Source organism: Sardina pilchardus, chromosome 12 (assembly GCF_963854185.1).
Source record: "Sardina pilchardus chromosome 12, fSarPil1.1, whole genome shotgun sequence".
In the NCBI taxonomy this organism is placed as follows: domain Eukaryota; kingdom Metazoa; phylum Chordata; class Actinopteri; order Clupeiformes; family Clupeidae; genus Sardina; species Sardina pilchardus.
The window spans coordinates 8,609,030-8,626,787 of NC_085005.1; the positions used below are offsets into that span (position 1 = coordinate 8,609,030).

The 17,758-nt window shown below is 47.0% G+C and overlaps 1 protein-coding gene across 4 annotated transcripts in view; it reads left to right on the plus strand.

The window, feature by feature from the left end:
- Positions 1-17,501, plus strand: part of fam49a (family with sequence similarity 49 member A) — a 29,661-nt gene extending 12,160 nt beyond the window's left edge. For 2 of the 4 annotated variants that reach the window (XM_062550488.1, XM_062550489.1), the window contains exons 2-12: positions 5,186-5,243; positions 11,941-12,020; positions 13,490-13,611; positions 14,182-14,287; positions 14,687-14,823; positions 15,832-15,909; positions 16,022-16,138; positions 16,257-16,336; positions 16,608-16,734; positions 16,853-16,923; positions 17,231-17,501. In XM_062550488.1, coding sequence (XP_062406472.1) covers positions 11,951-12,020; positions 13,490-13,611; positions 14,182-14,287; positions 14,687-14,823; positions 15,832-15,909; positions 16,022-16,138; positions 16,257-16,336; positions 16,608-16,734; positions 16,853-16,923; positions 17,231-17,294 — 972 coding nt within the window. In that variant the 5' untranslated portion in view covers positions 5,186-5,243; positions 11,941-11,950 and the 3' untranslated portion in view covers positions 17,295-17,501. Of the gene's footprint in view, positions 1-5,185; positions 5,244-11,940; positions 12,021-12,499; positions 12,580-13,489; positions 13,612-14,181; positions 14,288-14,686; positions 14,824-15,831; positions 15,910-16,021; positions 16,139-16,256; positions 16,337-16,607; positions 16,735-16,852; positions 16,924-17,230 lie in introns of all 4 variants that reach the window. The other 2 variants (XM_062550486.1, XM_062550487.1) reach the window with 1 other exon arrangement.
- Positions 17,502-17,758: the final 257 nt, after the last annotated feature.

The window sequence follows — 17,758 nt, forward strand, 5'->3', positions numbered from 1 at the left end:
TCAGTTCCAGAAAACCCCATATGAGACGCTCAGTCATGCTTATTGGTTTCCTCTCTCACTCTCTCTCACACACACACACACACACACACACACACACACATACTCACACACTCTCTCTCACTCACTTTCTCACTCACTCACTCACTCACACACTCCCACTTAAACTCTCTCTCTCACACACACTCACAGTCCTTGGCCTCCTCAGACTCAGTTGATTTCCCTCTTCACCCTCAGCCATATCAGATCAGATGAGCTTTTGAACAATAGGTGTGTGTGTGTGTGTGTGTGATATAATCTCCTGCCGCATCTTTTTTTGCATAAGTCACTGCAGATCGTAGCCAGATTTGGCTGGTGATCTCCAGCAGCAGTAGCCAATAGCAGCAGTGTCCCTGTTGTGTCTCGATGAGGGAGTGTGTGATGATGACTGGGCTGTGTGAGCAGCAGATAGGGGTGTGTGTGTGTGTGAGAAGAGGAGAGGAGAGGAGAGGAGATGAGCATGTCCGGGGACTGGCCCCTGGCCACGGCTCTCTCTGAGCCCAGTGGACCTCCTGGCCGCTGGAGCACAGCTGGCAGCTCGGGGGCCTGGAGGTCTCTGGGGTGGAGGGAGGGCTGGAGCGCTGGACGCTAGTGTTTTTGTGAGCTGGGGAGGGGAATCGTGTGTGTATGTGTGTGGTATGTGTGTGTGTGTGTGTGTGAGATTTGGTCAGGAGCATGACTAGGGTTGTGCTCAGTCTCTCCATTCTGCAACTGAACACACCCCTCACATACTCTCTCACACACACACACACACACACACACACACACGAGCAGAAGCATGCACTGTGAGACAAACACATTTCTGGGATTACAATGGGCTCACTTGAGTCCCAGACCACACCATGCCGTGCCACACCGCCTCCTTCAGAGGGGCCTCCCCTCCTGACCAATCCCGGGCGGCCCGCCGCTCGCCTCTGGCCCGCTCCCGGCCAGCGTCCGTCTGTGTAGCGCCGCCGGCCCGCGCTCCTCCTCCAGAGCCTGCTGAGAAATGTGTTTGGGTGGGAGAGCAGGAGTTTAGAGAATGAGCATGTGGGCTTCACAGTGGGTGTGTGTATCGTGTAGGTCTGCTTACGCCTGTGTGTGTGTCTGTCTGTCTCCTAGAGTCTGTGTGTGTGTGCGTCCATGCGTGACTGTGCATGTGTGCTAGAGAGAGAGAGATGTTTCTGGATGTTGTCAATTATTTTAGGACGGAATGAACTGATTGATAGTCCACCTGGTTCCCTTGGTGCCAGTCAGTGGCCCGTGGTCACAGTTTAACCCAGACAGGGCAGAGACAGACTGGGTGAAGCCAAGCATCACGCTCCCTCAGAGACCTTAGCAATGGTGCTGAGGAAGCCGCAGCTTGTAGGTACCCCAGTAGTCAAACTGTCACTTTCCAGTGTGTCCCCCTGTGTAGCAGCTCAGCTGGTAACCATAGAAACATAGAAATGTTGCTCTGCTGCTGCTATTGATGCTTCTGATGCTGCTACTCTTCAGTGGTCAAATGGATGGGGTGCCCAGATCCATGTGCACTGGTATTGGTAGTGTGATGCTGTATGATAGTTGTTGTAGACTAGTTCCTGTCACATGGGATGAAGACGTCTATTAATCCTTAAACTCGTATGACGGTCATGTTGGTAATTGAACGTGCCCAAGTATATCTGTGTTCATTAAATTGAACATGGAATTTTAGAACCTTACGTAGTGTAGGAATGTATATGAAGAAGAGTGCCTTTTTTCCAGTGTTGGTGGGTCCCAATCCGTCTGGCCTAGTGGTCCCAGTGTAGAGGGCTGAGTGGACACAGACTGACACTGAGTGCTGGGTGGTCAGACTGATGGAGGCCTGTGGCCTGATGGGTGCCATGTGAGGGTTCCCACCTTCAGCAGGATGGAGTCTGACCTTCACCATGTCCTTGGTGTGGCCCTTACCTTGCACGCGCAAAGACACACACACGCATGCGCATACACACTCTCACTCACATAGACACGCACACGTACACACACTCACTCACATACTGTATACACACACACGCACCTCTGTTTCTGAGGATGGTGTTGTAGAGGGATTCCTTGCCAGACCCTCCCCCTCAGATTGCATGTAATGCGTGTGTGTGATAGAATTCTTTTCTTTTTTTTTTACCTCAATAGTGAAACTGTCACTTCCATGCGTGTCCCTGTGTAACAGCTCAGCTGGTTACCATAGAAACTCACGTTGCTTTGGCAGCGAGCCAGCTACTAAGAAGTGTGTGTGTGTGTGTGTGTGTGTGTGTGTGTGTGTGTGTGTGTGTGTGTGTGTGTGTGTGTGTGTGTGTGTGTGTGTGTGTGTGTGTGTGTGTGTGTGTGTGTGTGTGTGTGTGTGTGTGTGTGTGTGTGTGTGTGTGTGTGTGTGTGTGTGTGTGTGTGTGTGTGTGTGTGTGTGTGTGCCTGTTTCTCATGCGTGAGGTTAGTGGGAGAGAGACTGCTACCGAAGGGTAAAAGGTAACCTCCACCCCCCTCCCCCTCCCCCTCTGTCAGAAAGACTCAAAGGAGTTGCAGGTCAGGAGTCGCCCATTAGTACACACACACTCACACACACACACTCACACACACATTCTCTCACATACACTCTCTCACACACAAACCCACCCACACACACACATCCAAGCATCTTACTGAGCCATCATTGCAGACAAAGGCTAATGGATTTGCTCATTACTGTAATGCCAGCGATTGCTTATTACTCCACGGTGGTAATGGGGATCTGTTTCTCTCTCTCTCATTCTCCAGACTTAACCTTCTCAGGCACTGTGCTGCAATGCTGGTGTGTGTGTGTGTGTGTGCTGGGTTAAGATTTGAAAAGAGTATTATATACTTCATTACGATTATTACATATTATATAACTGCTGGCTCAGAAATATTCTGTGCTTTCAGCCCCCCCACCCCCATCTCTCTGTTACTCGCTTGCTCGCTCATTAGAAAATAGTGTTTTTGTTTCCATATTGTATGTTATGGGCTTCTGGAACATTCCAAGTTGGTTCTGAAAAACATGTTTGTTTAGTGGGGTTCTCTGTTTCCTGACCCACCTACCTGTCCTGGTGTGTGTGGGTGTGTGTGTGTGTAATGGGTTACTTTCAGTGGAGAGAGATGCACTGTGGACAGATCTCCAGCTGGGATGAGCTTACACACAAAACTGTGTATCTCTGTAAGCTCCCTCGGTCTTCTGACTCTTCCTTGTCCGGTGTGTTGGAGAATCCGCTCTAGCTGTGCTGGACAACAGATTTAAAAGCGCTATGTACAGTATACTGCAGCTCTATATGTGGAGAAGAACCTCTCGGCCAGATGAGTGTAAATGTGTGGAGTGGGGTGTTGGGGATGGGGATCCACATGCCCATATAAGGCCATGTGTCTGTCTCTGTGTGTGTGTGTGTGTGTGTGTGTAAAGGAGAGATGGAGGGATCCCTGTGGGGTTGCTCAGTGCCCCTTCTCCTCACGCAGGCTCACAGTCTGAGTGTGCATCTGTGTGTGTGTGTGTGTGGTGCGTGGTCGCACATGCATGAGGAGATCGGGGTGACTGTTGCTAAGCAGGATTCCTCCTCCTCCCCCTCTTCCTCCTCCTCTTCTTCCTCCACTTTCTATAGCAACAGACGGCCCTGTCAGGGCGGCTATCCGATGATCTCTGGACGGCCTGAAGGCTGGAAGTGGTCTTGGATGGTCTTTGTTGCTCTCATCGTGGTTTACTCCTCAGTGGTGATCAACATCATGTAAATGGGTATTTTAGAAGATTCTGGAAGGCTGTATACCCGTAATTTCCTGACTATTAGCCGCAGCTTATACATTGATTTTACAAAATGTCTTCAGATATGAGGTTAATACAGGGAGGCAGTTAATATGGTGTTAATATGGTTTTGTTTCTGTTAACTCCTAAAACACTGTCCTGCGGCTTATACACAATGCGGCTTATATGCGGGAAATTACTGTAACAAGGTTACAGTTCAAGTTGGCTGATATTTATCGGATGCTTTTTGTTAAAGCGACTTGAACCCGAGTCGACCGATTGTTAGTCGGTCGTGTTGCCGCTGCTCCACGGGTGACATTTTAGCACCTCCAACAAGCGCCGCTTTTCTGCAAGTGCTCTGCGGCGCGGCGGCTGATGACCTAGAATGCCGTTGCGAGCGCAGGTCGGTGTTGGAGCACGTCGTCGTTGCGGGGGGGGACTTGTTTGTCTCACATTGCAGCTCTGGCTGAAGTGTTGTGGAGTTCACCACCACCATCACCATCACCACCACCCCCTCCTCATTCTAGGATAGCCCTACAGGGACTGATGTGCTCATGACTACATTTGCACGCACGCACGGCATCCACACACACACACACACACACACACACACACACACACACACACACACACACACACACACACACACACACGGCAACAACACAAACACACAAACACACACACACACAGCACATAAGGTAAGCAGGCAGCCATAAACGGGGGTTTGCTGTCAGATGTGTCACTGGATGTTTGCTACCCCAGTTCACCCAGAACCGCCAGGGGACATGAGTTAATCACATACAAATGCACTCAAACACACATAAGCGCACACACACACATAAACGCGCACACACACACACACACACACACACACACACACACACACACACACACACACACACACACACACAATCAGTTGCACACCTCTGTGCATCTGTTATCAGTTGTATACATCTGTGAACACTTGTGAAAACACACATGTCAAGCAGATATACAAACATGCACACACTTTCAGCACCACACACACATACACACACACATTAACTGTATCTCACTCACACACACACACACACTCATTTACACACACTCAGTCACCAAGACAACAGTGGTATCACCAACTAACTGAGACGTGAATAATTAAACTGACGGATTTAACGAAGAGAAAGTGGAGGTCGCCAGAGAGCGGGAAACTCTATACACAATGTACTGCACACACACACACACACACACACACACACACTCCTCTCATCTGCACAAAGGCCTCAGAGGGAGTGCTATGAAATGTCACCGAGTTTTCTTAATTAGAGGTTATGCATGCTATTAATTCTTCCTCTCCTTTTTTTGTCTCCTCCACTTTCCCATTCCCTTTCATTCCTTCTCCATCCCTCCCTCTCTCCATCCATCCCTCTCTCTCAGGAGCTCCAAGTAGGCGGATGTTCTAGAAGGATTCCACCCAGGTCCTCCTCCAGATAAGGTAACCCATCGTCATGGCTACAGGGACATTCAGGCATCGCTTTATACTGAGCGCGCTCAGTCCGTGCTGAATCTCCTCCTCAGCGTCTCACTAATTCCACCATCTGTCCTCCCTCACACACACAGGCTGTCCAATTTGTCTCCGTTTTTTTTTTAGAACCGGACCAATTTTATCGGTCAATATATTGCGAAATATGACCGTGTTCGCTGCAGAAGACACTCGAGCTCCGACCGCCAGGGAAAGTAATCTTAAGCAGTTGAGCCTTTGGCACTGCTGCTCCCCGTTCATTCGCTTTGGCAGGCCGATGTTTGTCACTCGGTTTGTCCAAAGACACAAGGAATGAGGGGGGTGGTGTGGGGTGTGGGGGGGGGGAAAATGTGCTGACAACGTCTAAACAAGTGGAGTAGTTTGTGTTTCTGTTGGCTGGGTTTTGAACAGTAGCTGGAGGAGTCAGTCAGTCACGCCGGGAGGATGGGAGAGGGGAAAGGGAAGCTGGCTGCAGAGTCAACAGCACATTTACATGAGACGTTATATTAGTCCACATGCAGCCGGTCTGCCGCTGACGTCTGATGTGGTTATAGAACTGCACCCCCCTGCACAGAAAGATTCCAGTGTTCGTTTGGCCCGAGTAGTGTTTCTTGTGGGACCTCTTTCACTTTGTAAGGGCATGTGTTTGTGGGGGGGGGGGGGGGGTTTGTTGTTGTTTTTGTTGTTTGTTCAATGCAAAGCAGATCACAGTAGGTAGCCTATTTAGTGATTAACATCTTAGGGAGTTCATACTGGGCAAAGCGGTTTTTAAAACTAAACTTTGTGTTCTCAGGTAAGAGTAATGCTGGCCCTTTCTGCTGAATATGGGAGAGGCCATCAGTACACACGCACACACACACTCACACACACACACACGGCAGAGACAGTAATAGAATGAATACCCTAGCTTATTGAATCTAGTGCAATGCAAAGAGTAGGCTCACCAGCCTGCCTGTACAGACGACCTTATCTGACCTGGATCTACAGTCGGTCTGATAAGGGCTGCACTGGATATATCCGCTCCCCAACATCTATGCTGTGGTCCAGCTGGAGTAGAATGGCACAACGACAGCCTACCTGTGTGTGTGTGTGTGTGTGTGTGTGTGTGTGTGTGTGTGTGTGTGTGTGTGCGTGTGCGTGTGTGTAATGATGTCTATAACCGACGACAGTGTGGTGTTGGTTCCCACCTGCCAACACTTTCCTGTGAGAGAGGTGGAGCTCAGTGCAACTGTATATAAACTGGGTCTCCTACGGAGTCACTGCTGGTGCTGGCCGATTGATGTTTATAAACAGGCAGTTAACAGGGCAGCTGCTGGCTGTGAGGGGGCCTGAGGGGGGCAGGCATGTGTGGCGTTTGCCTGACTGACTGACTGACTGACTAACTGAAGGGGAGGGAGCTCGTTTCAACTTGTTTATTTGTTGTGGGGGCAGCTTCAAACAAAGTGGTAACCGCTGCTCTCTGGCTTTTTGACTAGCCTCTTCAGTACTTAAGTGTGTGTGTGTGTGTGTGTGTGTGTGTGTGTGTGCGCGCATGCTTGCGTGTGTGATGATGGTCGTGTGTGTGCGTGTGTGCTTGCGTATGTCTGATGGTAGTGGCGTGTGGGTGTGTGTGAGAGATTAACCACTGCTCATTGGTGTGTGTTTTGTCATGAAAGCAAGACTGACATTCTGACCACTATGCTGCTGCAGCTGCGACTACCACTGGTGTGTGTGTGTGTGTGTGTGTGTGGAGGTGAAGTGAGGATACAATAGTCAGGCCTCTTGCCCAAACCTCTGATCCACCCACACAACAACAGTGCAGAATGTGTGAAGAACCTTCAGAGAGGTGTGTGTGTGTGTGTGTGTGTGTGTGTGTGTGTGTGTGTGTGTGTGTGTGTGTGTGTGTGTGTGTGTGTGTGTGTGTGTGTGTGTGTGTGTGTGTGTGTGTGTGTGTGTGTGTGTGTGTGTGTGTGTGTGTGTGTGTGTGTGTGTGTGTGTGCGTGCACACGCATGCATTGCCTCTGTACTCTCTCTTTGAGGTGAAACTATCCATCGATCTACATCGACGCGCCGACCTGAAAGCAAACGGTGCGGTTGCATCAAGGTGACTCATAAGCATTGAGAAATGTGTGTTTATTTTGACGCACGAGTTCCAGCGTTTTCTTTGCACGTCATTGCTCCCCTACTGAGCTGTAGAAGGCGTGATGCAGGCCATCTTGATAGTGGTCCGTCTTGCGTGCTAGTGTTTACACATCTGCCTCTACTTCCAGTATCACTCTACAAGTTGTGGCTGTCGGAGAACATTGACATTTATTCATTTACCAGATTAATTTATTTTTCCAAGAGACTTGCATTATGTCAAATTATATTGCAAGGCCATTGCTACATTGTCTCTGGAGCAACTTGGGGTGAAGTTCAGCGCAGCGGTGGAAGCCGGGAATTGAACCTGCAGCTGTTCTTGCTATTGTGTGCTAGCCCAGCTCCTTAGCTAAAGCTAACTAAGTATGTTGTTAACATGTAGCTAACTAAGTTAGCAACTATGGTTTTGGGAAACGCACCCCTGAGTGGCAGAGGTAGCCTACAGCTCCAATAGCAGCTAAGAAAGCAAACACTCACTCCCCGTTGGTAGGCTGATCATTGACGTGGAACGATTTTGGGGTAATTCTCTGTTAGTGTTACTCATTAGCTTACCTCAGTAAGTTAAGCTATTTCAGATGGAAGTTTTTGATTATAGCACGCAGCTGTGAACATGGTTCAGCTGCCACTGCCATCCAGCTGCAGTCATCCAGAACCATACAATGATAAACTGATTCCATCTGATTATCCTGGCAGTAACAAATCAGAAACTTGTGGTGAAACTTGTGTGACTTACACATGTACTCTCGCTCTCTTGCACATTTATAATTGATCTTCACAAGTCTGAGTCACTCTCCTGTTCTTAGTTAGCGCATTCCAGCAGACTGCTCCAACCTAATGTGTGGAGGCCGTTGCTGACACACTCTCCAGACCCTGATTTGACAGCCCCCTAGATATTGCGCGCTCTAGATATTGACCGCTACTGACCGGAGTGAGCGGGTCCGTCCGAGTGCCGCACTGCCTGTGGGCCTGGCCTCCGCTCTGGGCCCTGGCCCTGGCGCTCTTCACAAACAGGAAGTGGTGTTGAATGACGGCCGGCTCCCTGGGCCTCGGCCCCCACCCTGAGCTGAGCTGAGCTGCGCTGAGCTGGGCTGCTGCTGCTGCTGCAGAGCCCCAGAGCTCCAGAGGGGCTAACAATAGCAGAGGGACCAGTGGGTCTGGGCCAACACAATCCTCCAGGCATCTGGGATATGCAGCCCCTTGTGTATATACTGCATGCTTTGGTATGTATATGTGTCAGGGAGAGACAGACAGAGAGAGAGAGAGAGAGAGGCTGGCTGATTCTCTCTCTGTCTCTCTCTCTCTCTCCATGCATTAATGTAGGTTTGGTGGTTGTGCGTGTGTTTTTAAGGGAGAGACGGTAAAGCTTGTATAAGGGGTTTTGCCGCAGTCCAGAGAAAGGCGATTGACTCATCTTAATGCTTCCTCTATTCTCCACAAACCACAGGCACCAGCCACAACTCCTCTATTAATCACGGTCAGTCTCTAGTCTTGATGACTGTGTGTGTGTGTACGCAGGGGAATCTCTGGATATTTGACTCATCCATGAAGCTAAGTTGGTTAGGAACCAGTATTGCTTGCGGTTGCAATTTAAACAAGCATCTGAGTTAGGCTCCAGAGTGACATAACTCAGTGACCAGTATTACTGCTTAAGCTCCTAGGAGCTTTTGGTGTTATTGTTGGATAGATGTTAAAGTCCAATTGTTCCAACTTCTAATGCTCACGCTGGTTTGTTTTGGCACAGAAGAGACATATATGACTTGCTTATGGCATGAGGGTTATGCCCAGTTGTGTGAAACACACTCACACACACACTCACACACACACACACACACACACACACATGCATGCAGACATGCTCACAAACAAGCACATGCAGGAAGGTGGGGATGCCAAGCTGGCATGGTTAACTACACAACACAAGGGACAGGAAGCCGGGGTGAGTCTACACTGCCACCGCCCCCGTCCAACACGTATTGTACTCATATCCTCTTGTGCCTGTGCTGTGTGTGTGACCGCATGTGACTGTGTGTGTGTTTGAGTATGTGTGTGACCGTGTGCGTATGTGTGACCGTGTGTGTGTGTTTACATGGTGGTGAATTAGCTCATAGCTTACTACTGCAGTTTGCCGGTAGGGATACCTGGTGAAAGTCACAGACCAATTCTAGGTACTCATCATGTATGGTTGGTTTGTGTATGGATGTTAACCGACCTGACACACCCCTAAACTGCCAGAAATCTCTTACAACTCCATCAAATAGTCAAAATGTTGTTGACATTTATGTCTGAAAAAATGGCATCTGTAATGTGAGTGTGTGCACTAGGAGGTAGCATGTAGAACCAGAGAAAGTGAGGAAGCACTGTCCCTATTCAGTTCAATGGCTGATGCTAGGCCAGCTAATTCTGCCAAAAAGAATGGTTCGTTGAACTTAATGCAGCGTTGCACGGATCTGGCCGAACATGATGCATGCAGGACGTAACACAATTACATGTTTGCATTGTGCACAAGTCCAGCCTGCATTACCTTCAGCCAGATCTGCACAGTACTGAATGAACCCAAATGAGCCCATGTACTCAGTCGGCGGATGCCATGTTCAAAAATGGCGTCCAACTTCTGCTCACCTTCGCCCACATTTTCACAAAGGAGCCAATTAGGTGCCACATTTTGGATGGTGACCAAATTGTGTTGTCCATGTGGATTGGCAGATCCTCCTAGCAATTGCCAAGTCATCCGCCAATCCACACACCCAGACAACAGCCAGTAATGTCATACCTGATTGGCTCGATTTTGAAAATGTGGCCGAAAGTGAGTGCACGTGAGCGGCCATTTTTAAAGATGGTGGCGGCTAACTGGCTGAGGCTAATCCTCTAAACCCTGACCTCCTGGTGTGCACACATCATCATCATATAGGCGATCCATCTGCCTCTTCTGCTGCCGCAGCAGCCCTAGTAGCTCAGAGATCTCCTCATTCTGTGCCAGCAGCACCACCTAGTGGCCGCCAGAGGCACTGCACCCACAGCTGCAGAGTGTCTCTCAGCTGTGCATCTGTCATTTAGCACATCCTGTCAGTCAGCCAGGGCAGCTCTTGTTACAGGAGGAGCATGCATGCCTGCAGGATCATGTACCACCCTGGCGGGGCGGGGGGGCATGTCTGAGGCCAGAAGTCAAGCCATGGCATCTAGTGCTCGTGCTCCTTATTGTTGCAGGTTGTTGCAGTTCTGTGACGAGATGTGTTTGCAGTGCCATGTTTTCTTGTGAGGCAGTCTAGTGAGGCCCCTTATCCTTGATTGTTGGAGTTTTTTGTGAGAAGCTGTTTTTTCCAGTGCTGTGTTTTTGTTATTAGGGACTAGGGAGTCATCAGGAGGGACTGTGATGTCAAGCACTGATGGCTGTTGGGATATCTAAAGAACTTTTTTTTTTCTCGCTTAAGATGCAATTATTGTCTCTTGTCTCTTGCCTCTTGTCATTTGCGTCATGTCAACAAATACCAAGGTAAATGTCCAAAGTCTATTCACACACATACCAACATACATGCATGCGACCACACCCATCCATGATCTCCCGAGTCGGACACAAACAGCCATGCGTCTAGATGCTGCTGTGCAGGCCGGATGCTCGGAGACTCTGGGGAGCCAGTATCTGATTCCATTAGCTTAGCTACTGTGTGTGTGAGTGTGTGTGTGTGTGTGTGTTGCCACGTGGCAGATGCCTTGTGGGGTCGCCCCAGCTCCCTAATGAAACACGCAGTAATCATATCTACCACAGGAGCGCACAAGCAGTCCGTGCAACACACACACACACACACACACACACACACACACACACACACACATATACACACACACACAAATGTGCACACCCCTCGGCTTTCTTAGAAGGGTCATGTTGAGGTTAAAGCACAAAGTGGAGTCTGTATTCAGCCTGTGTGTGTGGTTATGTGTGTGTGTGTGTGTGAGAGAGAGGGAGTGAGAGCGAGGAGGGTATCTAAAGAGAAGTATGTTTGTGAGAATTAGGTTTGAGTTGAATGAAAGTGCAAAGTTTGATGTGTGTGTGTGTGTGTGTGTGCATGGTGTGGACCAAAGTGGTTGTGAGAATATGTTGAAGTTGCAGCAGTAAAGCAAATATTTCCAACCAAAGTAAGATGAGAATGCAAACTGTGTGTGTGTGAGAAGGATGTGTTCGGATCAGATGACTTGCTCAATAACTCTCCAGCCAGTTCCTGACTCTGCTTCCAGAAATGCCATGCTGGCATCCTGCAGTAATCTAGTCATGCGAAATATGCTAGCATTGGGCAGCCAGTCGTCTCCTCTTTCAACATCTGTTTTTACTTTAAAATGCAACCTGTTTATTCTTAGGTGGGGATGTCTGTTATTGTATGCAGATGATTGATACTTACAGTAATATTGGTTTTATAACAATTGTTATTTATTTAACAGTCTTGTAATCTTGATATGCACTGAACATATTCAGTAATGTTACTCAAATGTTTTTTTTATTATTATTATGATATTACTTGACCTGCTATTTGTGTTTGAAACGTCTGTATTTGATCAGGTTTGCTGGAATGGGTAATCTACTCAAAGTCCTGACAAGGGAAATAGAAAACTATCCCCATTTTTTCCTGGACTTTGAAAGTAAGTTTGAAGGAGGAGTCTGGGGGGGGTGCAAGATGTAATCACTCAACTCTTTCTGTCCAATCAGCAGGTGGTTTACACTGGTGGCCACGCCCATGGCGGACAGGACCCAGGCATGAACTATGTGGGCTCTGTTCTCAAAATGGTGTTTAAATATGACCTTTTCAACAACACGATTAACAAATTTGCATTGCTAATTTGACACTAAAGCATATGCTATGGATTTTCAGTGTTCATATGTGAAACTGAAAATTGTTGCCCATAACAACGGCACCTTTTGGGAACAGCTCGTTGGCACCCACATCACTGTCAATCATGCACAAGCCCCGCCCTCTCACATAGACTCCTCCTGTTTGCTGGAGCTGTTTTCACAACTTTCACGCAACACAACCCTCTCTGTCTCTCCCTTTATCTCTCTCTCTCTCTCTCTCTCTCCCCCTCTCCCCACCTTCCCCTCGTCTTTCGCTTGTCTCTTTCAGATACCAAATGGGGAATCTGTTAAAAGTTCTCACTTGCACAGACCTTGACCAGGGGCCAAACTTTTTCCTTGACTTTGAAAGTGAGCAGAGCTTTTGCCTGGCCTGTCTTTTCCTTCCCCATAGTGTGTCTTGCACGTTGTGTTGACTCCATTCTATGTTGTGTCTATGCTCCTCGATGTTTGTATGTTCTTGTCCTTGCATTGTGTGTTGTAGCGTCTGCTCTGCATGTTGTGTTGTCTCTGTTGACGATTCATGGCCACCATTTCTTAATGTGTCCTCCTCTGTAGACTGTTCAACTAAGCCACTCCATATAGTCAATTCAGCAGCAAAGCACCCGCACTAGAAACAGTATCACTCATTTGCACTCACATGTCACCTGTGTCTCAGCTTTAATCCAAGTTCAGACATGTCGTTGTGGTTTGTTTACTAATAGAAGCACCATGTATCAGTAACATGTTTAAGTGAAAGCATGCTTCTCTGAGGTGATTAAGTAGGTCTCTCCTGCCTGCTTTGCTTTGCACTGTTTTCCTACACACTAATGCACTAATGTGGACTGACGCTGTTAACCTCAGACACCCTCTCTGGCCCCTACACCCAGCACTGATTTATTAAGCACCAAAACTCCAACGCTCGACTTGCCTGGGTCCTGCAGTAATGTTTTGTAAAGCCAGGTTGATGGCGACAAGTCATGTGACCAATGGAAATTGACATTAAAATACCAGAATATTGACAGAAGCTACATTATTGCATTGATTGTCTGACATATAATCGCCATCTATTTGTGATAAAAACATGTTGATCTTTTGAATACAAATAAAGCTCCCATTATAATTGAATGCATTTATCCTACCATATAGTGGTCTATATAAGACAAATGTGTAAATGTAAGAATATTGAATATTAGTTTATGCTATATTGCATGTACTGAGTGAGGTTGTGTGTGTGTGTGTGTGTGTGTGTGTGTGTGTATGTGTGTGTGTGTGTGTGTAGATGCACAGCCTACAGATTGCGAGCGGGAGGTGTGGAACCAGGTGAATGCCGTGCTGCAGGAATCTGAGAGTATCCTGTCAGGCCTACAGGCATACAAAGGAGCAGGACAGGAGATACGAGATGTACGAACACACACACACACACACACACACACACAGTGTCACACAGATGCACCCATCAAACTCACACCTACGCATACTAGCAGACACCTTCACATACAGATCAACACAATCTCACATACACCGCTTGCCCTAAGGAGACGAGCACCTGCTCACAGCTCACATACACACAGAAACACACTTGCATACACGGCTTACCTCTGCGTCTATAAAGGAGACAGACAAATATGACTAATGCCAATTATCCATCAGCCACCCATGAACCCAGGTCTGAGTTGGCGTTCTAAATAAATTGTCCCCGTCATGAATAACTATCTTTTCTGCATGAACAACACACAGCCTTGAAGATGCATCAACACTGAGAGCTTGCCCCAAGCAAGCTGTTGTGCCGTATATTACCAAAGTGACGTTTTGTTATTCTGTCTTATGCAGTCAGAACTCATTCATTTGCTGAGTGCTTCTTCTCATGAGTAAAGTCTGCGCTTAATGCTTTGTGGAGCAGGAGTCTTTGGTGTGATTCACTGATGCCCTGCGGCGCCTACAAACAATCCCATAATGCATCTGTGTCTGCAGGCGATCCAGAACCCCAGTGACATGCTCCTGCAGGAGCGAGCGTGGAACTCGGTGTGTCCGCTCGTCATCAGACTCAAGAAGTTCTACGGCTTCTCCATCAGGCTGGGTACGTCCTTCAGCACGCCTGGGTCCACACCAGGGCCCTTGTCCTCCTGCTGTTTAGTTCCTGCTCAGTATATGGCTATATGCCCAAGCATAGGACTGTGTCGTACACCAACAATATCATTTGATATTCGCCTGTTGGGGTGTGTCTTTCTATGTGCGGGATATTTACGTGTTATCTGCCTATTCCCATAGAGAGGACCCCCTTAAGTTAAGACAGTAATTTCCTGTGTATTAGCCGCAAGTTAAAAGAAGCAAAATCATATACCATATTAATTGCACCCATGCTGAAGAAATGTTGCAAAATCAATAAGGCTAATAGTTGGGAAATTGCGGTAGATGTCATTGTGTTTGCCTTATGGCCATGTGAACGGCTCTGTGTGTCCCTCCTCCCCCCCGGTAGAGAAGGCCCTGAAGAGCCTGCTGGAGTGCCTGACGTGTCCGCCCTACACGCCCACACAGCACCTGGAGAAGGAGCAGGCCCTGGCCAAGCAGTTCGCCGAGATCCTCCACTTCACGCTGCGCTTCGACGAGCTCAAGGTGAGCACGCTCGCTCGCTCTCTCTCCTGTCCCCTCCTCTCTTTCCTCTTTCTTTCTTTCTTTCTTTCTCTTTCTTTCTCGCTTTCTCCCTCTCTTCCTCTCTCTCTCTGCGCTCTCTCTTTCTCTCTTTCCCTCTGTCTCTCTTTCTCTCTCTCTCTCTCTTTATCTCTCTCAGAAGTTGCCTCTTACAGGAACATATATTCAAACCTGTATTAGCTTGGCATGCTTATGGAACACTGCAGGTCTGAGGCAGCCAATCATATCCTCAGGGACCCTAGATGCAGCCAATCTGATCCCGAGGGACCCTAGATGCAGGAGCAGGCACAAGATCTATTCTTGTTTACAACACTTGCCAAACTTGTGTTTGTATGAATATGTTAACTGTTGGCTGAAGGTTAGGCTGTTCAATATTGCAAATAAGCAGCAGCAGACGGTGCCTTAAACCAATAGGACGGTGAAGAGGAGTGACAAGAAGGAAGTGTGTGATAGAGAGAGAGAGGATGGAGGAGAGGATGGAGGAGAGCAGGATTGGGAAATGAGCCGGGTCGGACTTGAAGCAGGATCCCCATGGACCTGAATGTGGTATTGGCGCTGTAGCCAGTCAAGTATCTCCACTGCGTGCAGAACAGTTTAAATGTTATTATGTTATTATGGGTGATGCTAAACATTAATGCTTACGCCATTCATTTGCCCATGAACTCGGTTCTCTACTACAGTACCTCTCCACATTTGAGAAGTGGCTGCAACAAAATGTCTCATTAAATTACAGTGTCCCAGCAATAGCTTTGTTTTGTTTTAAAAGGCACTCTTAACAGTTTGTTGACCTTAACAACATACCATGAAACCTAACTACTAACAGAACATTTTAGTTACAATGTGAACATCAAAAGAATGTCCACATAGTAACACTGAGCTACTTATATTATCTGTGTCCTCTAATGCTTTTCTCATGGTCTTTTTGTTTTTGTTTTGTTTCTGTGTTTTATGTTCAAATGCTTTTGCATTTAGATGAGAATTCCTGCCATCCAGAATGACTTCAGTTATTACAGAAGGACTATCAGTCGAAACAGGATAAATAACATGAATGTGAGTTTATCTTGGACAAATCCCCACACACCACTGATCAAACATGAATATTCGATTAGAAAAGTAGCTTTAGAATTACAAGATGAAACATAAAAACTGTTCTGACTCCTAGCTGGACATTGAAAATGAGGTCAACAACGAGATGGCCAATCGGATGTCCTTGTTTTATGCGGAGGCCACACCCATGCTGAAGACCCTAAGCAACGCCACAACAAACTTTGTCACTGAGGTAAGCATGGCCTTAGACACTCCTCTGAAACTGTGACTAATACACTATTACAAGTATGTTTGGCCTAATTAATGGTTGGTGTGTGTGTGTGTGTGTGTGTGTGTGTGTGTGTTTGTAGAATAAGACGTTACCCCTGGAAAACACAACAGACTGTCTGAGCACCATGGCCAGTGTGTGTAAGGTCATGCTGGAGACGCCGTAAGTGACCTTTCAATGACCCCCAACTGTTTTCAACTGCCCTCCTATACTGAGGAGATTCACCGCTTGTAAACTTGGCATCATGCTGCATTTTGTTGTCTTTGTACTTGTACTTTGTACAATGACAAAGTTTCATTTAATCTAATCATCAATGAACCCAATTAATGGAGACAAGACTCTGCTTTACATTATTCTAGTGCAAGTCAGTGGAAATGGAGGCATCTGTTTAATAGTAAATTCTGTGTTTGTGTCTGTGTGCATACGCTTGTAGAGAGTACAGCAGTCGCTTCAACAGCGAGGACACGCTGCTCTTCTGCATGCGGGTGATGGTGGGCGTCATCATCCTTTATGACCACGTGCACCCCAACGGGGCCTTCAACAAGTCCTCCAAAATTGATGTGAGTTCTATTCTATTCTATTCTCAACATCAGGTTCTGTTCTGTGAGGATACTCTCCCTTGTGAACCCTGTGATTTTTTGCCTCATCCTTTTTTTCTGCTCCGTCTCCACCGTTCAGATGAAAGGATGCATAAAGGTCCTGAAAGAACAGCCAACGGATAACGTGGAAGGTCTTCTAAATGCCCTGAAGTAGGTCCTGGGGTCTCTCCTCTTGGGATATCTCTCCGGAGTTTGCGTGCTCATGAAAACCCTAGAAAAGTCACAGAATTTTAAAGTTCAACATGTAAAATTTAACCTTTGTTGTAGGTCTAATAAAGTTAATGATGTTATCATACGGTTCTTGTTTCAGGATATAGTTTCCACTTGAATTGACACGACCTAACTAGCCTATTAGAGAAGGATTGGGAAAAAGTTGTAGGGGGTCCGTGTTGCAGGTCTGCGCAGTATGGAAACGGTAACAGCATTGTGACGGTGACATTTTTTTATTTTTTTCCAGGTTCACCACCAAACATTTGAATGACGAGTCCACTCCGAAAAACATCAGGACTATGCTTCAGTAAAGTTGTTTTGTTTTTGTTTGTTTTTGTTCGATTTGTTTTTATATATATGAGGAGGATCAATGTACTGACCTCAAAGATGTATATGTTTACATTATTTAAGGACTTGATGTTAATACTTGTGTGTATTTACATAGTCATTCCCTCCATGTCACTGAAACATTGAGAAAATGTACCTTTTTATTCTATAAAATCCAATCTACCATCGCTGATTGCCTATACTGTTTGTTGAAATACAAAATCAATGATGCCTTTTTTTTAAAAGAAAGAAAAGAAGTTAAAAGAAAAAAAAGAAGCCTTACAAAACACTCTTGAAAATCATTTGCCATGCAGCTATCTGAACCTACAACACTCCCAATATAATGAAGTGATCGTATTTAACCAAAGGGGGTCGTTTTGTTTGTGTTGTGTCCTTGGGATGGTGGATTTGGAAGCCTACAGTAGTATTGGTGTATTGATGGATGGTC